This window comes from Pleurodeles waltl, chromosome 1_1 (genome assembly GCF_031143425.1).
Source record: "Pleurodeles waltl isolate 20211129_DDA chromosome 1_1, aPleWal1.hap1.20221129, whole genome shotgun sequence".
NCBI lineage: Eukaryota > Metazoa > Chordata > Amphibia > Caudata > Salamandridae > Pleurodeles > Pleurodeles waltl.
Window position 1 is genome coordinate 870105826 of NC_090436.1, and position 26626 is coordinate 870132451.

The 26626-nt window shown below is 45.4% G+C and overlaps 1 protein-coding gene across 1 annotated transcript in view; it reads left to right on the top strand.

Moving 5' to 3' along the window:
• Positions 1-26626, top strand: part of LOC138302579 (F-box/LRR-repeat protein 2-like) — a 473996-nt gene that overhangs the window by 56894 nt on the left and 390476 nt on the right. The window contains exon 4 of the mRNA XM_069242590.1: positions 11176-11237. Coding sequence (XP_069098691.1) covers positions 11176-11237 — 62 coding nt within the window. The remainder of the gene's footprint in view (positions 1-11175; positions 11238-26626) is intronic.

The window sequence follows — 26626 nt, forward strand, 5'->3', positions numbered from 1 at the left end:
CGTGTGTGGCTATTAGGGGACTCTGGTTACCCCAACCTGTCATGGCTATTGACCCCAGTGAGGAATCCCAGGACCAGGGCAGAGGAACGCTACAATGAGGCCCATGGGCGGACTAGGAGGGTGATCGAATGCACCTTCGGCCTCCTGAAGGGCAGGTTCAGGTGCCTCCATATGACAGGTGGTTCCCTATTCTAGTCACCAAGGAAGGTGTGCCAGATCATCATCGCCTGCTCTATGCTTCACAATCTTGCTTTGCGACTCCAGGTGCCTTTTCTGCAGGAGGATGGTCCAGATGACGGTGTTGTGGCAGCTGTGGAGCCTGTGGACAGTGATGAGGAGGAAGCAGAGGAAGAAGACATTGATAACAGGGACTCTGTCATACAGCAATATTTCCAGTGACACACAGGTGAGAACAATATTTTTACTATTACATTTACTTTCACACTTATACCTCTATCCTGTCTGTCAATTTGAAGCATTATTTGCTAACTGAGTGGTACATTTCCATTACGGTTTCACAGGTGTGGTTACCAACGTGTGTCATCTGCTTGCATCCTTCATGGACTTGTGATATGTGACATAGGTATGTTGACATTACATTTTCGAACGGATTTGGCCATTGTCATAGTTAATACACATTTTCATAATCACAGACTGACTCCAGATTGTTTTGTGGTTCAAGGGTGTTTATTTAAGTGCTAATTATTGGAGGGGGTGGCAATATGGTGATGGTGGAGGAATGTCCATGGCAGAGTCCAGTCTATTAGTCTCACAGGTACACTGCCCATATGGGCATAGGAAGTGGAGCTGGAACAGTTCCAATCTGGACAGGGTAACAAAGTGGGACAGTGGGATGACAATCAGGGTGGTCTCATTTCCTGGCGGGGTCTTGCCATCTTGCTCTGTCCTGTTCCTGGATCTCAGGGACCGCTTGCGGGGTGGTTGTCCATCTGCAGGGGGTGGGGTGCTGGTGTGGTGGTCCTGTGGCAGGGCGTCCTGTCCACTAGCGCCGGCGGAGGTGGTGGGCAGTTCATCGTCCAGGCTAGTGTCAGAGGCCCCTTGGAGTGCCACGGTGTCCCTCATGGTCTTCTGTATGTCCTTCAGCACCCCTACGATGGTGCCCAGGGCGGAGCTGATGGTTCTGAGTTCCTCCCTGAACCCCAAATACAGTTCGTCCTGCATGCGCTGGGTCTCCTGAAACTTGGCCAGGACCGTCGCCATCGTCTCCTGGGAGTGATGGTATGCTCCCATGATGGAGGAGAGGACCTCGTGGAGAGTGGGCTCCCTAGGCCTGTCCACCCCCTGTCGCACAGCAGCCCTCCCAGTTCCCCTGTGTTCCTGTGCCTCCGTCCCCTGGACTGTGTGCCCACTACCACTGCCCCCAGGTCCCTGTTGTTGTTGGGGTGGTGGGTTATCCTGGGTTCCCTGGAGTGGTGGACACACAGCTGATTGACGTGTCCTGGGTACGGAGGTATGGGCCCGCTGGGTGGGTGCTGTGCTGGTGTTACCAGAGGGTGGAAGGTCAGGGATGGTCATCTGGATCCAGTTGGCCAGAGCTGCTGTCATCACTGTGGGCCTCTTCTGTGGGTGGGGTAGAGATGTCTGGAACCTCCTGTCTGGTGACATTAGGTAGTGGTCCTGCAGGGGTATAAAAGCTTGATTATTGCATGTGTGTGTCTCATGGTGTGCAATGGGTGGGTAAGCGTGTACCCCAGTGCTAGCATTCCTGTGTGTGGGCTTGTGTGATGATGGTTAGGGGGTGTTATGGGTATGTGTAGTGGGCATGCTTTAGTGATGGGTGTCCATACTTTGTTGTTGCATGCAGGGCTTGGTGTTGGGATGGGTGGTTTGTGTTATTAGTACATTAGTGAGGAGTTTGAGTGATAGGGGAGGGGGTGTGTGATAGCATGCAGGTAGGCTGGGGGATATGATAGTTAAGATTTGACTTATCAGTGTCCATTCCTCCACCGACTCCTCCGAATCCCTCTGGATGCATAATGGTCAAGATACTTTTTAAGTTCTCTTATATAGTACACACCAGTCCAATATGACCGCTAGGGTTGCAGAGCAAGTTGCTGTATTTGCCTCTTTTGTCTATCATCAGTTTTGTTAGATTTGGGTATTTGTATGATAATGTGCTCACTTCCCCCATCTGTGAACAAGGCTACGGCTGAAACGCGTTGGGAGGAATAATCTGTGTGATAGTAAAACTTTTTTACATTCATCTGGAAGTGTCCTGACCTTTCTTGTGGTTACAAGAATTTGTGCTGATATATATATATATATTATATATATATATATATTATATATATATACATATCTATGTATATATATGTCAGCTCAGACTCCCATAAACTCCAGGCGAATGGAACGAATGGAAGAAAACACATGCACTCCAATAGCGTGGCAGGAACAGTGCAATTTATTGATCCTTAAACCATAGTCATGAGCGGCGTGACAGATGGCAAACCCAATGCGTTTCAGCGCACAACACCTTGTTCACGATTCCTGGTTGAAGTGTTGGCAGCCAATCAGATCTCAGCAAGATCCCCGCTTTTCCTTGGTCCTGCGTGACAGATTACACAAAACTCTCCAGACAGCAGCTAAAGTGACTAGTACACTAGTTTTGAAAAATTTGTGAAGATTCACCAAAAGGTGCCATAGATATTTGTAAAACAAAAAACACTTTGGAAACTTTCTATTGATACTAGATCCTAACTATAACTACCTACTGCCAGTAGTTTATACACACACACATGCACACATATATGTCCACACAAAATATATATAGTCAAGGTTGTGGAATTAAGAAAGAATAGAAATGTGCTTCCCTTTGTGCACCTTGCTTTTGATATTATGTCCCTCGCTATTTTGTCCACGATAGTAGTGTGTACATATACACACACACACACACACACACTCACACACACACACACACACACACACAAAGGTTACAGGGACGTCATATTTAGGCTTACATGTTAAATGTACCAAACCATAGAAATTCACCTGTTATAGAAGAGTTATCTCAAGTAACTATAGCTCGTGTCCTAAGGTGACTAGAACTTGCGCCCCCGCCATATAGTTACAGAAATATAATTTTGGTCTTGTTCTAGTTTCTAGGGCAGCTGGTTACTACTTCTCTCTGGTTTCTGTTTTCTCTCTGGATTCACTTTAAAAAAAGCAGCTGTCTCCAATTCGGTAAGATAGTAGGGAAGACATAACACAGCAAGCCCAATCCAAGATGGTCACCCAAAATGTTAATTGTATCCCTCACTTCTCCAGCGTAGCTGCTGTGGTCTTGCCTTTTTATCACCAGATTGGCAGGTCAGTGTGGGAAAATGAGGGGCACCTCCTTCCGTCTCGTCATTGCTTGTCTTTCTAAGATGGTGATAGACACTGACCCTTCTTCTCATTAGCAAATCAATGATTAACTTGTGACAGAAGACCGCTATATGGCCCTACAGAAGGAGCATGCCCTCTGCCATCACATGCAAGTGATAGGTAGAGAGCTGAGCACTGGACCGGCCAATGGCAGCGATCACCTTGCTTCCATAGTTTTCAGCCTTGTTCCACTGTTGCTTTAATGGGCTGGCCATCTCCACCCGGTCCGTTGGCACTGTGTTTTAGATACTCCTACTGATTACTCAAGCACAGGCCTGCAATTTACAGTGTGCATGCGTGTCTGCATTGTAAGGGACAACTTCCTGCACAAAAACAATCTTCTGAGGCATTTTCCTCTTTCTATGTGTGCTGTAAAATGCAGCATACATAGAAAGAGGAAGTAACAAGGAGAACTAAAGATATTTATCCTCATTACGCCTCAACTGGGGTGCCATAGCATTTTGAAGCATTCCCAGATCTACCATTCTGGGAAAGTGCCAAAATCCATAGGGGATATGTGGGAACACCCAAGTTCCACCCATGGAACGCCTTCACAAGGCAAAGTAACACAGTGATTTACATTGCATTACTCTGAAGCCACACAAGGTCAAGCAAGATAGCCTTGCATGGTTCGATAAATATAACTTAAGATGTGCATCGCTTTTGCTCCAAGTTGTGTGGCACAAGAGTGCCACAACTCTTTGATAATTATGCCCCTTTGTTTTGAGAAACTAACGTTCTGATTCAAGGTGTGGGAATGGACAACAGTCAAGCACAGTGGTAGAGAATAGTACGTCCCCTACCCTGAGGGACTAGTGTCTTCCCAACTTCGAGATCATTACCGGTCCAGTGGATATCGCTTTACACTGAAAGAAATAAACCACAATCATGACAGTTCTTCTTAATGTACAAAAGCGTTGGGTGGATGGCGGTCTTCTGTTTTGAAGGCTGAGTAGGCCCCAGTGCATGAACTCTGACCCCTCAAAGTGTTTGTGCAATTGGCTAATCTCTGATTGGTGTATTTAACTTACCTATAGGTCCCTATTATATGGTATGACGTGCATACAGGGCAGTAAGTTAAATGTCACTAGGGGACTGCTGAACGCATTATGCTGCCAGTGCAGTGACAAGGTGAAAACATGGTTCTAGGTCTGCCATGACAGCCTAGTAGGGCAGCTTTTAAACTGCCAACCCGACATGGCACAATAAACTCATCTTGCCAGATCAAAACCTTCTTTTTTAATATTTACAGGTCACCCCTAGGGAATGCCTTAGTATCCCACAAGGCAGGGGACTGAATATAAGAGAGAAGAGCATGATTATTTTACATTTTGCATGTCCTGACAATGAAAACTTGAAATAGTCATTTCCAAAGGTAATTTTTAATTCCAAGTTACTTTAGAAAGTCACCACTTTCTTGCCCCAAATATCTAGTAACCACTTCTGATTAATTCTAGCAGTTGTCACCCAAGACAGCCTGCTGCCCTCCTGCTAAGAGTTGTGAATCACTCCCAGGAAAAAGAACAAAGGGTCTGCTGGGTTGAGGAGGTATGACCTCCACCTACCAGGATAGCCCAAGGATGGTGGCCAGAGATGGTCCAGATGCAAAGGAGCTTTTGCATGTGAGAGGCAAATTTGATACACCTTCTTAGCTCACCTGCTGCTTTTATAGATAGACAGGCTGCCAACTCTTATAAAGGAGGAAAATCCATTGTAGAATGGGTTTTTGCAGGCGAGGTGGCTTATTATACTGGACACACCTCAGGGGTGTGCCCAGGACTATTTCCCAGTGAGGAAGGGTCCCAACATCTTTGCTTTAGGGGGAGATAATTGCATGGTGTGATTGTTCAGTGCCAACCCCGCAAGAAATAATGTGAAAGTGGGTAAGGTTGCTCCATGGGAATTGTGGTCCCATTGGCTAGTGAGTCCTCCCCACCCACAAACTCGAAATTGGCATAAAAGTGGTAGCCCTGGCATCCACCCTCAGAACACTACTGAACTCACAAACAATAGAAAAAAGACTGCACCTGCTGGACCTGTGGACCCCAGAAAGAGAGGCTGCGACAAGGAAGACTCTACCTACTGCACCTAATGAACCAAGACAGGACTTCAAAAAGGAAATGGCTGCTACTGCTGTTAAACATTTGGAGATAGGCCTCAAGGGCTGGGCCTTCTCCCGCTAGTGCCAGGGACTCCTAAGTGGAGTTCAAGGGCCAGTTGGCTAACCTCCTGTTAAGCTTCAGGGACAAAAAAGAAACCCTGCACCTGAAAAGTACCCAGCTGGCTAATTTGCTCTGGACTTGCCCTTGACTCCTCTGGTGTAGCCAAGGGATCATGTGTGAGCTCCCTAGAGGTCTCTCTCAGTGCCTGGACCCTTGGCTAGTGCTAGAGTGAACTCTTTTGAACACAGAATCCTAGACTCATAGACTAATGCTACTTGCTAGTTTGTGGGTAGCCTCAAATGGCTTAGAGAACCAAGGCTTTCACCAGGCCCCTAGACTTTGCTGATTCATTGACATTACACCCAAGGCTGGAGTACAGCTGCAGAGGACCTAGCCGACCTCACTGTTGATGGGTAAAAGAGCCAGAAAAGTTTCTACGTGCAAAGGTGAAATCTTAACTGGAATCTATATGGCAGCTGCATCTGACCCTGACTTCCATTGTTTTCGGCCTGAAACTTTGACTTTGCCCTAGACCCCAGTATTTGAGCCTCATATACTACCGCTAGGAGTTAAAAAAGTGATTTACATTTTTTTCAAAACTTTTCCAATTTTTTTCAAATAAAAGCAGCGAGAAAATCCTACAAAAATCATAAATCCGGTTCCCTTCATATGATTTGTTTGTTGTTTTGGTGTCTTATTTTAAAGATACAAATATATGTTAGTTTTATAAATTGAAGTGAAGGCTTTTATTGTGTTATGTTTCTTACTTATTGACTATGTTTGGTACTGCTAAATGCTTTACACTTGTTTTCCTTTGAGTTAAGTGTGACGTCTCTGTGCACAGCTCTGGAGAGCTGAGCTAAGGTTTGATTTAAAAAAAACTAATTGGACCTGACGTAGATTAGTGAAATTATTACTTGTGAAGTCTCACACCTACCCCAACTGATAATCTACTTTTCTCACATTGGTGTTTCAGCAGTGGGATTCAGAACTTGTGTTTAGTAGTAGCACTCAGCTACCAAGTTAAGAAATTAAAAATCCCTAAAATGACTAATTGGGTTTACAACTTGTAAATGGATCACTTTCGATTTTTCCAAATTATTTCTGATTCCAACTTTTGCCTATTTTATAAATGAAAGGAACCATGGGGTTAGACCAGGCTAACCTGTACAACGTGTACTGGGAGCTGAAAGCCCTATGCAAGGCAAAGAATCACAGGATAGGCAACAGGGACACCAAGGCTGATTTTCAGAGAGACGTTTGAGGAAGCCAGGTTAGCCAAACCCTCCTCTAAAACTGAAGAAGCCACAGAGGGGTGAAGAAGACAACATCTCTCCCTTGGAGGAAGATGATGAGGAGGAAAATCTGTCCCAAGGCAATCCTGCAAGGCCATCTTCTGTTGCTGACAGTGATGGAACTCAGCCAGCACCAGCCAGTCTGACAAGGCCCAGAAAAGAGCTAGAAGAGCCATACTGGCCCTGGAGAAGAAAACTTAGCCCTGGAGAAGAACATGACATGGTATACAGTGTGTGTGCCATACCCACTAACACTGCATGCAGTATATGTAAGTCACCCCTACAGAAGGCCTTCCAGTCCTGTAGCAAGGTGCATTATGTTACATGTGTGGACATATCTGCAAGGGCAGACGTGCCCCTGCTTTGTTTTTGTTGATTCTTAGGCATAGAAAGTGATGATCAGTTAAGCCACTTTATAATTCATGTGCTGGACACTGGTCAACACAAGTTACCCAGCTAGATGATGGCTTCACTGAAACTAGGAATGTTTGGTATCAAACATCTTGTATTAATAAACCCTCACTGTTTTCAGTGATGGATTTTTTAATACATGCACCCAGAGGGTACCTTAGAGGTACCCTCTTAAAAACCCACCAACTGCTGGTGTGCTAGCCAACTAGTTGTAGCCAGCCTGCCACCAACAGGCATGATTCTGACCCCCAAAGGGTAGCAGCCTTCATTCTCAGCGGTCAGGAGCAAAGTCTGCTCTTGTAGGGTTGTTAACATACTCCTCCCACAGGACCCTTTTTAGTTCAGCCAGCCTGGTCTCCAGGTCCAGCTTGCAGCATCTTTCTACCCGGACTGTTTCCCATAGTCCAGATGCTGAAAAACCCCTCTGCGGCCAGACACTCCAGTGCCTCCCAATATGACCTATTGGTGCTGCCGTGGACCTTGCCTTACACTTACCTTAACTCCATAAGAACAGTCTTGTAGGTCGTTGCTAAGTGCCCGATTGCAATATATGCTCCTTTTCCCATACAATAACATTAGGGCACCCAACGCTGAAAAGCACATTTGCATCCAGATGCCCCAGTGCCTCCTGAAGTGACCTGTTGGTGCTGCCTTGGGACTTGCCCTACACTTACCTTAACTCCAGAAGAACAGCCCTGTAAGTCATTGCCAAGTGCCCAAATGTGGCATATGTTCCTTTTCCCATAGGATAACATCAGGGCACCAGATGCTGCACCCGGATGCCCCATTGTCTTCCAAAGTGACCTGTTGGTGCTGCCTTGGACCTCACCCTATACTTACCTTAACATCAGAAGATTGGTCATGTAATTTGCTGTAAAGTACCTGTATATGCCTTTCCTCCATAGGATAACATTACCACTTCAGAAATTGCAATGTGATGATTTTTCAAACCTGTAAACATTCATAACTCGAAACATACTTTCCTGATCATGATGATCTCAGTACCTAAAATTATAGAAAGATACATGATATTTTCATAAATTGGCATGAATCTCCTTATTGAGTCATGTGTATTATTTATTGACTGTGTGCATGCAGGAAATGATAACACTCCTCTCTGATAAGCCTAAGGATGCTTGACCGCACTGCCCCCTAAGAGAACAACTTGGGATTGCAAGAGCAAGACCCTGTCCACTAGTAACAGAGCCCCTGAACACTCTGCACCATGTACTTCATTTTGGTATACTATATAAAGAGCCAGCTTCCTACATCAGCCCATTGGTTAGGGAGTACCCAGGAGTCACACCCACCGACTAACTAGTGGCAACTATAAATTTGCCACCCCAAAGCACTATTGTTAGAAAATATCTGAACCTGTTGAAGATCAGAAGAGGACTGAATCTGGTTCTGCTGACCTGAGAGGACTGGATATGCTCCCTCTTTTACCCAGGACAAACAAAGTGGACTTCAAAGGTCAGTTCGCTGACATCCTGTTTGGTTACAAGGATACAACAAGCTGCAAGAGGATTTATTTCTGCAGTAGCCTGCTGGCCAGTGGCAACTAGACTGTGACTGGACTTTCATGGTAGCCTCTGCCTTACCCCCTGAGAATTTCTAAATACCTGATGCTGAAGACCTGGGGGCTTTAGAAGTGTACTCATGTAGTTGTTTGTAGTTATTGTCCAAGGTTTGGAAACCTCCTCCAGAGCATCAGTGTGACCTATAGGAAAAGGTATCCAATGGGTCATTCCATGGAATTCGATTGAATTTCTGTTTCATCTCCTTAAGGCTCCCAGCAACTCTAATGAAATTACTGTTTCCCATTCTGCAACGGAACTTATATTTCAGCAAGAAATCTCCAAAGATTCAAAACTCCAGCAGGATCAACCTGCTTCAAGAATCTGCCCTACGGTTCCACGGTGGCAGCTGCACTTTTGGTGGCTGCCCTCTCAGGGAAGATTTTTCTTCTCAAAAAGTGACAAAGTCCCTTTCTGCATTAGGAATTAAAAGAATTGTCAAAGCCTTCATCCAAAAAATGGACAAACTCTGTTTCTGAAGTGGGACTTAAAACCTTTTACAAACTTTTGAATTTACGGACTTTTACCCAGAATAATCTATTTGTATAGCTAGCCAAAACTTAATTATGGTCAACCTCAAATCATGCCTAGGTCCCAGTCTACAATGACCTTTGGCTACCATTGACAATGTGGGCTTAATGGTGCTATTTTCGGTAAACTTTAAATTTAAAAATTCACATATCCTTTTTTCCTTATTAGATTTGTGTCCTTGAGGTTTTATTTTACTCGGTAAATATTTCTCTTTATTTTAAAATTGGTTATTTAGTTTTATTTTGTTTTGTGTAACTTTAAAAAAATATTTTACATATTGCCTGACTTATTTGTGCCTCGTTACCAGGGACTGAACACATGTTTAATTTATTTATTTTCCATTATACCTAGCAGGTGGAAGTCTTATCCTTTGAGGTGGGCACTTGACTACTCCAAATAATGATCCACTTTTCTACAACCATAGAATAAACTTTATTGTTTACTAAAATACTAAATAAAAACTACCCACGCCTACCCCAACTGATAATCTACTTTTCTCACTTTAGTGTATCCCAACCTTGAGGCCCGATTGCACGCATTCTTTCACATTTAAATAGAATGTAGGTGTGCAATAATGTGCACTGTAGTTATAGATTCAAAGATACTAATTCAGAGAGTTAGGATCTATGGATTTTAACTCCTTCAGGGGGAAGTTAGTGCTGTTGATATTCCACTTGTTTGATGGACCTCCGCGCTACTAAGGGGCATATTTATACTGTGTTTGCGCCGAACGTGCGTCACAAATTTTGACGCACATTCGGCGCAAACTGTGCACCATATTTAAACTTTGACGCCCGAGCCCGCGGATGTCAAAATTCCTCCGTGTGCGTCATTTTTTGGATGCGTGAAACTGCCTTGCATTAATGACATGCAAGGTAGGCGTTCCTGCCCAAAATATGACTTTAAGGCCTGTGTGCCTTATTTATACTCCTGCGTCATTTTGACGCACAGGAGGGGACGGGCCTTAAAAAACGGCACACAGCCTGATGTGCGCCGTTTTTTAACGCCTGGGTGAGGGCAGGCGTTAAGGAACCTGTGGGCTCCCTTCCATGGTCTCTGACCATGGAAGGAGTCCAGAGATGCCCTTCCCTGCCCCCAGGGACACCCCCTGCCACCCTCACTTACCCCTGGAGGACACCCAAGGATGGGGGGACCATCCCACGTAAGTACAGGTAAGTTGAGGTAAGTATTTTATTTTATTTTTTTAAAGTGGCATAGGGCGGCCTAATTTGGGCCCCCCTACATGCAACTGTGCCCAATGACCATGCCCAGGGGACAGAAATCCCCTGGGCATGGCCATTGGGCAAGGGGGCATGACTCCTGTCTTTGCTAAGACGGGAGTCATTTCAATGGGGGTTGTGCGTCAATAAATGGCGCAAGTCCGGTTTGAGGCATGATTTTTGCCTCAAACCTGACTTGCACCATTTTTTGACGCACAACCCCCTTTTCCCTCCACGCCGGCGCTGCCTGGTTTGAGTCATTTTTTTTTACTCTAACCAGTCCACAGCGGCTTTTGAAAAAACGTTTAAAATGAAGTTGCATTTCCGAGAGAATAGTTTTGTTTTTAGTCGAAAAGAATGGGCCTGGTTACAACTTTGGAGGAGGTGTTAATCCGTCCCAAATGTGACGGATATACCACCAGCTGTATTACGAGTTCCATAGGATATAATGGACTCGTAATACGGCTGGTGGTATATCCATCACTTTACCGTCACTTTTGGGACGGATTAACACCTCCTCCAAAGTTGTAATCAGGCCCAATATTTGGTTTTGGTTTTGTGTGGTTGTAATACTGAAATCGTTTCATTTTCTTAGGGACGGCGCCTCAAGGTCTCACCCACGGTTCATTCCAGGATGCTATAAAGTCTATGAATGGGGTAAGTAATGCAGTCTCCATAATTACTAACAATGGGTTTGTTAATCTCTGATCTTGCACAGGTTTTACAACTGTGTTCCTCCTAGATACATATTCATTTTGTAATTGCCCTTCTAGATTTTTCACAGGGTAGAAACATGCAGATAGGCATCTTCCAGATCCAGTGACATCATATTACTGTCAGAATTAGGGGGATTATGGGCTGTATCCATCTTGAGAAGAATGAAGACTCATATTTGTTGACATTATCAGAGACTGATGATCACCTGAAAACTCCCAATGATGTTTCCACCAGGCATAGTTATAGAAACACATCTAAGCCCTGCTCATAGATGAGAATGGAAAGATGGCCATCTTTGTTAGCAGGGAAAAGTGACCTTCAGGGACCCACCTGAGGCCAAGCAGTGACCACAAAGCAGGAAGCACGCAGTGTCTCCAAGAATTCCAGTCCAAATGAACATACAGGGAATTTAAAAGGTGATCACACAGCAGGAGCACCATTTTGGATGCATAGGCACAATGACTGTGGAGGGCTTTGGGAGAAGTGCATAGTAATGAATATCCACGCCCTTCTGACAGGACTGATCCTTAAAGTGGTTGTAAGACCTGCTGAACCAATCATCAAGATAAGAAACTAAACCCCATCACAAGGTAGAGTTAAAAATGGAACCCTTAACATAGGAAGTGGGCGGAAGCAAAGGCTCCTGTTTGGCAGAAATGGAAGTGTGAGTTTCTAAACCATAAATGCCTGATGCAATATGGCATCCGAAGACTGTCGCTCACAAAGTGGGTTATTAATTTGAGGATGGGGACACATACCAACTTAATAAACACATTCTGGTTAGGTCTTGTTAAAAATTGAGTTTCTGGTTGGTTAGGGTATGCACCTAAGCCAGGTAGATCCCTCCACTCTAATCAGGGAAAGTAATTTACACACCAAAATTAACCTGCACTCATCCTCTGGTAGCTTGGCACACAGCAGCCAGGCTTATCTCCAGAGGTCATGTGTAAAGTGTTTGCACACCAAGCCAGTGGCATAATAAATACATTGCAATTGAGACTCCAACAAGATGAATAAAAATATGTTCTTATATTGCAAAGTATATCATAGGCCAAAATGGCATACACCATAAATATTGTGCATCTGAAATAGTCACTGCAATGGAACTCAGTATCATGATATTGAAAAGATCAACACAATCTGTATCCTGCGATCAATAAATGTTTAGGTAATGAAATGCATCAGGCTATGTAAAACAAGATGATACAATAATTACCATATTAGGTCAAATAAAACAACCTGATTTGAGGGCAAAACACATGGAGCACAATACATGCATGGATCATCAGATATTCCCATAAGAATGTAGGGTGCTGGATGTCTGCACCCCTCTTATTGGTTTATACAGTACCATGTGGGGCACAGGAGCCCCTGTGCACCTACCAGCTGTGTGGCAGTACTTTCAAGGCCAAATTGATATACAGTAAACTTGTCAGGCTATCCATGTGTCAGGACCAACAGACATCAGATTAGGCCAAACCTTTGCCAAATTGGGTCATCCTCATGAGCCATACGAGATCACTTCATACAGAGCCACCCCCAAGAAAAAGGGGTCATTGGCCTCTCAATCATGCTGGCAAGCTAATCCCAGGCAGCTTCTGCCTGTTCTGAGAGCAGGCTCCCACTCTCCATGGGATTCTCCACAGAGTTCTACTTCATAGTGTAATGCCCTCAGGGACGGATTGGATCGTGCACTCCTTCTGCCAAGGAAAAGAGGAGCAAAGGACAGATTCACGGCTCCTCCCCCAGCCCCACTTACCCTTCGTATTCAGTGGGGGCATGGGAGAAGCTTTGCAGGGCCTTCCGCCAGCTGCTCAGTGTCTGGCAGGCCTCAGGAATGGGTCATCCAGGCTCCTCAGGTCACAGAGGGCCTCCTGCTAGGTATGCCTACAGGTAGGCCGATGGCCAGCATTTTCCAATGCTGGCCTTGCTGGGCTGGTTCCTCACAACTCTTACTCCAGGGGTAGAGTCTCAATGATGGCCATCGTGCTTCACCTGCCCCTTATTTGCTAAACGATGCTTCGTGGTTAGAACCACAATCCCAGAATTAGTCTTGGTGCTGCGGCGCACACACTGCTTACAGGAAATTTTAAAAAGTGCTCCACTCATACTGGGGAGAAACCCACAGACAGCTTCTGCCCAGGCTGACTTCATCTGGAGCCAATCGCTCCACAGATGTTGTCAGATTAAATTCTCCAGGTCCCGTGCTCTGAGCAGGAGAAGTGCTCAGCATGCACTATTGAGAAAGCATTCATGCAGCGCTCCACCACACACTAGCAAAAGTCCCTGCACTTGCTGATTATTCCAGGACAGAGATCCATACACTGGGGAAAGAGCCTCAGCTTGTGCTTATCGCCTAACACGCTGAGAAGTACTAATAACAAGCTCCCCATGCATGCCAATGAGTTCAGGAGGCCAAAATAGTGCTCAGGAGGAATCCTTTATGACCCTGAGATTCCTACAAACCAGGGGCGAGTACTCTGGGCACACGCAGAGAGAGGACAGCAGGCCAGCACCATAAGGACAATTAAGGGCAGTTTCTGTTGGCAGTCCAGCAGTGCCTAGGGAGTCAGGGAGCAGGCTGGCAGCAGCACAACATTCAGAAACATAATCCAGGGACTCTTTTATGCCACCCAGCAGCACAAGGTAACAGGGCAACAGCAAAAGAGCAGTCCAGATGAGCCCTTTGTGCAGCTCAGCAGTCCTTCTTACAGGGGTTCCATCCCATTTCCAAAAGTGATCTAACCATCATGGGGTCAGTGCCCATGTATTTATACTCCAAAAATGCCTTTGTGGGAGGGCAGGACACATCCTATTCACATTTAAGGTATGAATGACCCTCTCGCTCCCCAGCCCAGGAAGACTATCAGTATGCAGATGCCTCATATGTCACACCCAGCCCTTCCTGTGTGATGGCTGTCTAGAAAGTATGGACCAAGTGTTGCTGTCACTCTGCCCCAGACGTGGATTGGGGTCAGGATGCAAAGCACTATAGTTATAAGCCCAGAGAAATGTCCACTTTCTAAAAGTGACATTTCTAAAATATTAATGTTAAATCCGCCTACACAGGTAAGCAGGATTTCTCACTACCATTACAAACATGCCAAACAGGCCCATGCTACTCCTCACAGATCAGAAATTAGCACTTAGACATATATAAGGGAATTCCCAATGCACACCTAAGATAGGAGCAGCGCTCACAGTAATGACAAACAAAATAGGCTGTTGTCATAGGCTGTTGTCACTACTAGGAAATGCTACACATAGAAATATATATCCCCATACACAGCACCATGCCCAAAGGGCTAACAAGACCCTACTGTACGATTGGCTTATGTGTAGTAAAAATGGAGTTTAGGCCTTGGCAAGTAGTTTGACTGTGCACACAGGCACTGCAGTTGCAGACCTGAGACAAGCTTGAAAAGCTACTTCTGTGAGTGGTGCAATCAATGCTGCAGGCCCACAAGTAGCATTTAAATTTACAGGTCCTGGGTAAATGGTATATTACTTCACCAGGGACTTACAGGTACATTAAGGGGGTCATTCCAACCCTGGCGGTCATCGACCGCCAGGGTGGATGACCACGGAAGCACCGCCAACAGGCTGGCGGTGCTTCCCTGCCCATTCTGACCGCGGCGGTAAAGCCGCGGTCAGAAAAGGGGATCCGGCGGTTTCCCGCCGGATTTCCCCTGTCTGGGCTGAATCTCCATGGCGGTGCTGCTTGAGATTCTGACCCCCTTCCCGCCACCCTGTTTCTGGCGTTTTTTACCGCCAGGAACAGGATGGCGGGAACGGGTGTCGTGAGGCCCCTGGGGGCCCCTGCACTGTCCATGCCACTGGTATGGGCAGTGCAGGGGCACCCTAACAGGGCCCCAGCATGATTTTCACTGTCTGCTTAGCAGACAGTGAAAATCGCGACGGGTGCAACTGCACCCGTCACACCCCTGCAACACCGCCGGCTCCATTCGGAGCCGGCTTCTATGTTGCAGGGCCTTTCCCGCTGGCCCGGAGGGCGCTCCTTTGGCGGGCGCCCGCCGGCCCAGCGGGAAAGCCAGAATGGCCTCCTCGGTCTTTTGACCGCGGAGCGGACAAATGGCGGTGACCGCATGGGGGGCGGCAACCGCCGCCCGCCGCGGTCAGAATGACCGCCTAAAAAGTCAAACTGGTGTCAGCCAATTATACTAAGCTTTAGGGGAGAGAGCAGATGCACTTTGGCACTGATTAGCAGTGGCAAAGTGCCCAGAATTCTAAAGCCAAAAAGGTTTGGGAATAGCCCTGCAGAAAGGGCCATTTCCAACAGGTTTCAATGCAAGTGTCAATGAAACTCTGCTCAAACCCTATTAGCCATGGCACAGAAGCTGGCAATTGCATATTACTTTAATGCAGTGCCAACAATGTTTAAAGTAAACCTATCTGTAAAAATAGAGAAATAATAATAACAATAATGATTAACATGGTTTAAGAGGAATCAGAGACATGGATTTTTACGTTTTAAGCCAAAAACACCTAGAAAAAGGAAAGCACAATCAAGCATTATTAGTTCTTGATGTGATTTCATGCTAACACTGATGGGGGGAGGTTTGATACACAAAGCGGGTTGTCCCAGTCAAAATGTTTAACTTCTATTTTTTGGAAGTCTGACTCATCCAGCGGGAAAGTCCAAGAATGAAGCCAATAAGAATTCTTCGGTGTTAGATATGTCATTGGAAACTGTTGGTTTTGACAGAGAATCCTCTGAGCAGGGCAAAGCTAGATTTCATAGTCACTGAGGTTACTTTGAAGTGAGATTGATTTGCTGCCCCACAGCAGTTCAAGGTTATGCCTTCAAACTTAGTAAATTTTTTGGTTCTCTAAATTCTTCAGTGTGGCAAGACTGGAAGCTATAATCAGGCCATGATCCATAAAGCATGGTACATTTATTTGTAGGCCCTGCGGAAAGTGTTTTCAGCACTCTGAGTGGGACAAGCCTACATTACAAACTTTATAGATATCCCTTCCACCGTATTACAAGTTCAAGAGGAACTAATGCACTTGTAATATGACGGATCAGCCATATTTTGCAACACTCATGGATTTTGATGCATTCCTATATTTACAAGGTTTCATAAACCTGGGAAGACATCAACAGCCTACGCCTTCCCAGAGGTGGCTTAAGAGTGACACAATGAGGAGAAATATCTTTATTTCTCCCCATTTTTTCCTCTTTCTATGTGTGCTGCATTCTGATTCACACACAGATGGAGGAAATCGCCTCTATTGATTGTTGTTGTGCAGGAAGATATCTCTTCCTGCACAAAAACAATCATCCCTACAACACAGGCACCCTTGCACGATGGTACAAGGGTGCTTGCATTGGCACATGGCAGCAATTTGTGCACCAGTGCAGGGGGAGAGGACAGAAATGAACCTGTATTTTACAGGTATAGTGCATTTCAGCCCTTTGCTTGTGGCGCAGGGCAGATAGAAAAGGCACTTGCTGCACTGCCACGCATGGGTCTTGTAAATATGGCCCCAGGTCTCTATCAGGCTAGGGCTGATTCAAGATCCAGTTATCAGTTGTCAGCTGGGCCATCTTGGAGTCAGGTATCCTTTTGCTTTTTGTATCCCTAGTAAGGCAAATTGGAGATCAGCCGCAAGAACTTTGGAGAGCAGTTCCAGTTCCTGGGTACTAACATGAGTACGGAGTCTTAGAGTTTTCTTTCTTCCAGCAGAGCCTTTTTCTTCAGATATAGGCCCTCATTTTGATACTGACGGTAAAAACTGCTTACCGCCGCGGCAACGGCTGCCAAAGCACCGTCGCCATGGCTACCAGCCATCTACCGTACTATAACCACAGCCTGATCTCTGACAGAAGGATGGTGGAAATCCGGCTGTGGCAACACAAAAGGATGATGGACGGAGTGCTGAACAATGCAAACACTCACCCCAAGTCACAGATCTGGGTTTAATCCATCGTTCTTTTGCTCACCATGCCACCCCAGTTTGGACCCAGACAAATGCAAATCAGTATTGACCCTGTTCCTCATGGGAACAGTCCAGCCCGAACTGCCAAGCCAGGTCCTCACTGGACCGGAAACAAGCATCCTGGGACCGGTTTCAGATTTCATCTCTCATCAGCCAGGCTAGCTTGAATCCAGTGGCACAGTGAGCAAGGGACCCACGTCTGGGCATACCCTTCCCACATAGGTCAACTTTAGCAACACAAAAGGATGATGGACGGAGTGCTGAACAATGCAAACACTCACCCCCAGTCACAGGTCTGGGTTTAATCCATTGTTCTTTTGCTCACCATGCCACCCCAGTTTGAACCCAGCCAAATGCAAATCAGTCTTGACCCTGTTCCTCATGGGAACAGTCCAGCCCGAACTGGCAAGCCAGGTCCTCACTGGACTGGAAACAAGCATCCTGGGACCGGTTTCAGGGTTTCATCCCTCATCAGCCAGGCAAGCTTGAATCCAGTGGCACAGTGAGCAAGGGACCCACATCTGGGCATGCCCTTCCCACTTAGGGCAACTTTAGCAACACAAAAGGATGATGGACGGAGTGCTGAACAATGCAAACACTCACCCCCAGTCACAGATCTGGGTTTAATCCATCATTCTCTTGGTCACCATGCCACCCCAGTTTGGACCCAGCCAAATGCAAATCAGTCTTGACCCTGTTCCTCATGGGAACAGTCCAGCCCGAACTGCCAAGCCAGGTCCTCACTGGACCGGAAACAAGCATCCTGGGACTGGTTTCAGGGTTTCATCCCTCATCAGCCAGGCTAGCTTGAATCCAGTGGCACAATGAGCAAGGGACCCACTTCTGGGCATACCCTTTTCACTTAGGGCAACTTTAGCAACACAAAAGGATGATGGACGGAGTGCTGAACAATGCAAACACTCACCCCCACTCACAGATCTGGGTTTAATCCATCGTTCTTTTCCTCACCATGCCACCCCAGTTTGGACCCAGCCAAATGCAAATCAGTCTTGACCCTGTTCCTCATGGGAACAGTCCAGCCCGAACTGCCAAGCTGCCAGCAGAAATCCGGCTGAGGCCATGCCAGCGGATGGCAGTAAGGTGGCAGCAGCACCAGGCCTGGAGACCGCCGCCAGGCTTATTATGACCCATAATACGGCCTGGTGGTGTTCTGCTGGCGGATGCTGCTAGTGGCAGCAGCGCCCCCTCCCGTCTCCTGCTGGAGGACCCCCTGCACACAGGTATGTCGGGTCTCGACAGGGGAGGGGATGGGGGTGTTGTGTGTTTGTGTGTGTGGGTGTGTGTGTATGTATGTTTGTATGCGTGTCAATGCGGGTGTGTGTTGGGTGTTGGATGCGAGTGTGCATGTATGGAGGTATGAGTGCATGTATGTTGTGTTTTGTGAAGGCGTGTGTGCGTGCATGTTTGAAAGTGTGTGCGGGTGTATGTTAGTGGATGTATGCATGCGTGGATGTTTGTAGGAAATGTGAGTGTGTCAAGGGGGGCGTGAATGTGTGGGGGTAGGGGGCTTTGGAGAGGCAGGGGGGTGGGGGGGTAACTGGAGAGGGAGGGGCGGAGACCCCTATCAGTGACAGGGAAGGAATTCCCTGTCACTGATAGTGCCTACCGCCATTGTTTTCGTGGCGGTAAGGAAGCCACGAAAACCATGGCAGTAGGCGGGGTCATAATCCTGCAGGCGGTACAGTGACAGCCGCTGGTCTGGAGATGTATATCTCCAGCCCGGTGGCTGTTACCACCGTGGTGGTCGGAGTGGTACAATGGCAGGTTGGCTTAAGCCAACCCGCCAATGTCATATTATGGCGGTAAGTACTGCCAGCCTTTTGGCAGTACTTACCGCCATGTTATCGCCAACCGCTGGGGTCGTAATGACCCCCATAGTCTTCCCAGGTCCACAGTGTTTAGGAAATGTGGTGAAAGCTGCAAAGTAGCCAGTGCTTCAATAATTGTCCATACTGCATTATGTCTAATTTTTCTCCCTATACACACCGACGTTCGGACCAGTTCCTACTCGCTTTACTGTAAAACTTCCCTGATGCCCTAAATCCAAGATGACTAACCACTTCTTCCACCAGAAGGGTTTTTGTGTCTCTCTAAACCACTCATCTATATAGACGAGGTAACCTCTCCTCTGTCAGATTCAAAATAATCTCTCCCTTGGATTGGAGCTGAAACTCTAGGAGGGCCATGGGAATGATCGGGAGCAAATGGTTTAACTTTGTTTGGGATGACCAAGTTGAAAGAGGGAGTGTGGAACAGATCCTGTCCCCCTCCCAGATGACTGATCCCTTTTAAGTGGACAGTTGTTAATAGTCTATTATTGAGGCCCGTGCCTCCCTGGTTGGGATCTCACTGCCTTCTGTGCATTTTTGCTGGTTCAGCAGTTGCACAAACGGCAGAAAAATTTGCTGTGTTGGCTCAATATTATTTTGGTCATGATAGCTAACTTTTACATTGTTGTAGACTAACAAAATGCCCTGACACACAGGATGTTTTTTCACAATGAGTGAGGGACATTTTTGTTGTTTCTTCCTGAGACCTCAATCCTTTCGTGACATTTTCGAACCAGAAAAATGTGCGCCAAGAGAACCATCCCTGGTAGGGTGATCCTTTCATGTACATAGAATGAAGGCTCAGAAGGATGGGTCTCCAGCCAAAGTACTTGGACAGTGGAATCATTCGAATCTGCACTACTGGAAAACTGGTGCTTCACCAACATTTAATTGAGGTGGACGAATTGTAGGTTCAATAGGATGTGAATTGCGCTGGTTTATGGCAGTGCTCCTGCGTGGTGTACTGTAAATATGATCTACAGTCACCTTTCATAAGGGCCCTATTGCCCTCTTTGTAGATGGAACCTCCAGGGCCAGCACTCGAAGTAGGACCTCTCCTGTTTGCCTTATTCCGGTCTTACTACAGGGGACAGCAAGCAACCCGAAAGCCATATTATATATACAGCACTCTTTCCTGTTCGAGTAATGGTGCAACTTTGAAATGGTGCGCTGGGAGGAAACAGAGAGTGTGAACCCTATTAGAAAGAATGAGTTAGCCCCAGGGCAGCCATGAGCTTGAGAGGCTCTGGATTAAGCATTTAAGTGCAATATGGAGCAGCTGCGTCAAAGCTACTGCCTATTTCACAAAGCAGACAGCATGCCACCTACACTTGGGAAAGGGGAGAGAGATCCCCCTGCAGGCAAGTGCATCGAGTGACTGTACCTGCCTGCAAGAGGATGTCCGAGGGGTTCATGGACTCCCTTTCGCCCCTCCAGAGAGCTGCCATCAGGGGGCACACTGACAGTGCACCACCTTTTTGTGGTGCACTTTCAGTGCACCTTCTGACAGCTTTTTGCCTTTGTGCCTGCATTCATAACACAGAATTACAACAAAAGGGGACAGCCTTGCTAACCTAGAACCTGGGGCAATAAAACCTTATACTAAGAACAATGGTTCCAGAAGAAAACAATCAATTATAACAAAAAGAAATGAAATGGTGCCGAAAGACAAAAGTATGCAAAAAAAAGAATTATTATTCAACAATACCATACACACATAAAATAATGGCTTCCAAATTTCACTTAACAAACATATAAAAAAACTATACAGTATAAAACACAAGACGAAGGCAGATGATTTAGCAATCGATAGAATGGTCACAATTAGTGGAACCTAGCACAGTCAGTGTTTGCACCCAATCATCCAATCGGGTGTCAATGGCATTTTGACCTTTGTGGTTTAATGAATCTTTATCAGGACCTACAAAGTTGGAGCACAAAGTTAAAATCTAGAAAACAAGAAAAAGATAGTGATAGAGGCACTGTATCAATGTAGGATTAATCAATATTAAAAACAGTTGACACACGATTGGCAGATTGAGTGCAAACATTGACTGTATTAGGTTCCAATAAATGTGGACCATTCTAATGATTTCTACAGCCCCTGCCTTTGTCCTTTGTTTTACACTGTATATTGTTTATTAAATGTTTGTTAAGAGTAAAAGGGGAAGCCATTGTTTTTATGTATGTATGATATTATTGAATGATAATTGTTCTTTTGCATCATTTTGTGTTTTGGCACCATTTCTTTTCTTTGTGTCATAATTGATTGTTTTCTCCCAGAACCATTGTTGTTAGTAAAAAGCATCCATAATACGACATGGTCACAAAGCCCAAGAGAATTCCTCATTTGCATGGGGCCACGTCCTCATGTGTGCCAGTGTTGTCATTAGTACAGGAGGGGGGACGCACAAGCATCTACAGCCCATTCTCTACTACCACTGCGCCCCGGGCCCCACATTTATGTTGCTCCCCCATGGCACAATGTATAATATGGACCCCGGAGCACTACATGATTGCATTAAAGAACGAAGTCACAGTTAAGCCAGAGGCTTATACACTCACCAAGCAGCCAATCAAACAGAAATGTGATCCAAATGGAAGGTGTGTAGCCGGGGCCAGGACCCTAGGTCAGGGCAAAGGGTAAAATGACCCATTGAACAGGGACCACTGTCTGTGGGATGGAAAAGGGATATGATCATTCCTGAGATGCATGCAAAAAAACACAGACCAGATGTTAGCGACTGCTAAAGCAGAAGAAAAAGCAGACAAAAATGGCTGCCAGAGAAGCTACAGAACATCAGCCACAGAACGTAATGGGCAGGATAAATCAAACACTTCCAAAGATGGAAAACAGACACAGCATCAGAACACCGGAAAGAATGTATGCACAAAGCCCTCACTTTATATGGGTTATCATACTAACACTTAGGGAACTGCTCAACAGGGGCTAAGTGCAAAATGTGTGGGTTTGAGAACAATTTCAAAGCAATTTAAAAAAGGACCTAAAGAAATTGATTCGCACCTCTGGATCTGGAGGGAAAGGGTGAGACAGGGAAATGCAAGCGAGGCACCACATAAGGGCTATGGCATCCACATCCAGGATACAGCCATCAGAATCACCTGCTGCTATTTCCACCACTTTGGCGCAACCACTCACAGAAATAAAGAAGATTATATTTTGATGCTATCAGAGGCAGAAGCACTGAAATGACCTCCCTTAGCAAAGCTCTGGATAGGATGCAATCATTAAAATCATACTAGACAGTGGAGCCTCTGTGAATGTCATGGGGTTCAATGATTTTCAAGAAACTGAAAGACAAACCGAACACAGACATCTACATATGGGTGGCTGTGGATCCCTTAGTCTTCAGAAGCAAGCTCGTATTTATTGCGCGGTAAATCACCATTCAGGTGCTACGGTTGCTAGCTGCTGCAAGGTGATCTGTCCACTCGAACAACCATGTCTTGAGTTATCTCGTGAATTGCTGGAGTGATGAGGCAGTCCTGTGGTGCAGAGGATGTTTGTTCCAAGCCTTGGCTGCCGGATCTGATAAAGAGCATCCTCATGTTATGGCTTGATGGATCAGGGGTGCAGAAGATTGGAAGAGGTATGTGGATTGTAGATGTCTGGTTAGTTGGTGTAAGGTCATTAATTTATTGATGTACGCTGGTCTTTCATTATGCAAGAGTCACCACAGACATTCACTTATTGGAAGGTGAGGTACCTGCTCCATGTCTTTTTCTGTTTCAAGACTGCAACATGATTAGGTCAACTGACGAGAAACTACCCCAGGGCCTAGAGGGAAAAGCTACATCTCCTGTGCAGCCCAGCTGAAATAAAGAAATGTCAGTATATCTGGGTGAAGGTCGGGGACCACCCCATCCTCTTCTTCAGCAGTAGTGGGGCATTGACAGATGTGATGTGTATGGAAGAGCTCCTGGACCTGAAACCTGAAACCTTCCCAATTTAAATATGAAATACTGTTAACGCAGACATTTTAATGAAATTATTAATGAATTTTTATATATCCTGAGTGTTGAAATTGCATAGAAAATTTACTAACGTTGGAAAAAATAATGCATTTGAAAGTGCGCCCAACAGTATGGCCGCCAGCGTTCACGAAGTGTACTTATTAATGACTTATTAATATGAAAGGTTGAGTTAATGCTTATTAATGTAGTAATATGTCATATTGAGGGTTATGCATTATGTATTAGCTTTAGTAATCGTAAGGCCTTAACTTAGCAAGGTATTGGCCTAGTTGCACGGCCTCGTGTCAAGCTCCATTTCTTCATCAACTTATAAAATGGATGTTTAGAGAATTAAAGTTGTGATTTTCCACTGTGCTGACTAAGCGCTCGTAGCTGAAATCTTTTCTCATGACAAATGCTTGCTAGGAGATGATGTATTTACTAGTGCAAGAATGTTTAATGTAATGTGTGTGAGACTGACTTTCCCCGGAGAGGACAATAACCATACTGACTGGAGGATAAGCTGCAACAATATTGTTACCTGATGAGCGCAATGACATGACGAGAACGGAAGAGACGAGAGCCTATCATCGACATGTGAACCATGTACTAGTAGAATTGTAGATTTGAGAGTTTAGTTTCATAAGAATAAATGTAATCATGCAATTTTTGGACCAATATAGACTTTGGAAGTCGTTTTAGGAAATCTAACTTAGCCAGACTGCACTGAGAAGAAAACAGCATTTGCCCATTTTCCATCTTGCTGTAAGGCCATTACTTTTCTTGACCGTCTTGAGAAGAGACATGCTTAACTTTATTGTTTAAAAGACTTTTCTTCTCAAGACGGTCAAGAAAAGTAATGGCCTTTTCTGAACTTTGATGCTGAATCCTCATTTACAGGAAACAGTTGAGAAGTCTACAATTCCAGTCCTTTGACAAGCCATATTAGTATTCTGCTATCATAACCAAGCCAAGATAGCGCTCAACAGGCACGACCTCTCCGCTAGGGCAGAGCAGCGTCTCCCCCCCTGCCAGCAGCAGCAGCTGCAAAACATTTTCTATAAAATGAAAATAAACTATGTTTATTAATGTGGCTGTGATGAGCATGAAGGGGGAGTGCTCAGTGTGCATGTATGTTTGGCCAGCTGTCTCGGGCTGACCAAACACACATGCACACTAAGCTCTCTCCAACCCGGCACTGTGTTGCCGGTTTGGAGACAGCAGGCAGAGACTCCCACTCTGCCTTGGACCGCCTTGGCTGAGCACTTCCATCAATCTGAATGCTGCTGTCATGCTGCCAGCAGCATGATAGCAGGGTTGTGATTGGCCGCAGCTGCAGTGAGGGCAAAAGGAACGGTGCGGTGGTGGTGGTAAGTGTTTTTTTTTAAAGTAATTTTTCTCAAGCCACCTTCCCCCTGCCAAGTGCTGCCTCACCCCTTAAAAACACTGCAAGCCACACCTGGTGCTCAAATACACTTTGTGGCATCCCACTTGATTGGCATATAAAACCGCTATTAGGCACTACACAGACAAGGAAGTGAAACCCATCCTAGTGCTGACACATGGCATTCCCAAACAAATCCCTGACAGACCTTTTCGTTAGATGGGCAGTGGGGTTCTAGTCATGAAATGGCACACTCCTCCTGTGAGCAAGGACTGAAAGGAGCAGGAGGAGGAGCAGGTAATGCGCTTCCAGTAGAGTAGTAGTTCTTGTGCTTCCTCTGTCTTTAGCTTTAGCTCTGTCCTAATGCCCTGAAAAAAATAATGACAGCATTTATACAGCATTTGCTTGAAATCCTTGTATTGAAAAAAGTATCACAGATACAAAATGTGACACATCTTTAACCCCTTCTCTTCCAGGCCTTTTCCCCCTCATGTGCCAGGCCTTTTTTTGGCTATTTGGGCAGTTTGCGCTTAGGACCTGATAACATTTTGTCTACATAAGCTACCCACGCCAAATTTGCGTCCTTTTGTTCCAACATCCCAGGGATTCTAGAGGTACCCAGAGTTTGTGGGTTCCCCTGGAGGAGACCAAGAAATTAGCCAAAATAAAGCAAAAATGTTGTTTTAAAAACAAAAAGGGGGAAAAGGGCTGCAGAAGAAGGCTTGTAGATTTTTCCCTGATAATGGCATCAACAAAGGATTTGTGGTGCTAAAATTAGCATCTTCCCAGCTTTCAGGAACAGGCAGACTTGAATCAGAAAACCACATTTTCAGCACAATTTTGGCATTTTTCTGGGACATACCCCATTTTTACTATTGTTTGTACTTTTAGCCTCCTTCCGTTTAGTGACAGAAATAGGTATAAAACCAAAGCTAAACATTTCTGAAAAGTAGACAACATTCTGAATTCAGGAAGGGGTCATTTGTGTAGATCCTACAAGGTTTTACCAGCTGAAATAAAAAAAAAATTGAAATTCTGGTGAACAAAAAAACAGTCATTTCTCTCTACGTTTTACTCTGTAACTTTTTCCTGCCATGTCAGATTTTCAAAAGCAACATACCATTACGTCTGCTGCACTCTTCTGGTTGCGGGGATATATAGGGCTTGTAGGTTCATCATGACCCTTAGGTATCCAGAACCAATAAAGGAGCTGTATCTTGCAATGGGTTTTCATTGTATACCGGGTATACAGCAATTCATTTGGTGAAATACAAAGAGTGAAAAATAGGTATCAAGGAAACCTTTGTATTTCCAAAATGGGCACAAGATAAGGTGTTGAGAAGCAGTGGTTATTTGCACATCTCTGAATTCCAGGGTCTCCATACTAGCACGTGAATTACAGGGCATTTCTCAAATAGTTGTCTATGTCCTTTTTACACACTGTCTTACATTTGGAAGGAAAAAATTTAGAGAAATACAAGAGGCAATAACACTTGTTCTTCTATTCTGTGTTTCTCCAAGTCTCCCAATAAAAATGGTACCTCACTTGCGTAGGTAGGCCTAATGCCTGCGACAGGAAACACAACATGGACACATCACATTTTTTACATTGACAACTGACATGTTGTTTGGAAAGTGCCTAGTTGTGGATTTTGGCCTCTAGCTCAGCCGGCACCTAAGGAAACCTACCAAACCTGTGCATTTTATGAAATCTAGTCACCTAGGCAAAACCCAGGATGGGGTGACATGTGGGGCTCTCACCAGTTTCTGTTACTCAGAATCCTTTGCAAACCTCAAATTTCGGCAAAAAAACACTTTTTCCTCAGATTTCGGTGATAGAAAGTTCTGGAATCTAAGAGGAGCCACAAATTTCCTTCCACCGAGCATTCCCCCAAGTCTCCATATAACAATGGTATCTCACCTGTGTGAGTAGGGCTTGTGCCCGCGACAGGGAATGACCAAAAACACAACGTGGACACATCACATTTTCCTAAAGAAAACTGACCTGTTTTTTTGCAAATTACCTAGCTGTTGATTTTGGCCTCTAGCTCAGCGGGCACCTAGGGAAACCTACCAAACCTATGCATTTTTTAAAACTAGACACCTAGGGGAACTTAGAATGGGGTGACTTTTGGGGCTCTCAGCAGGTTCTGTTA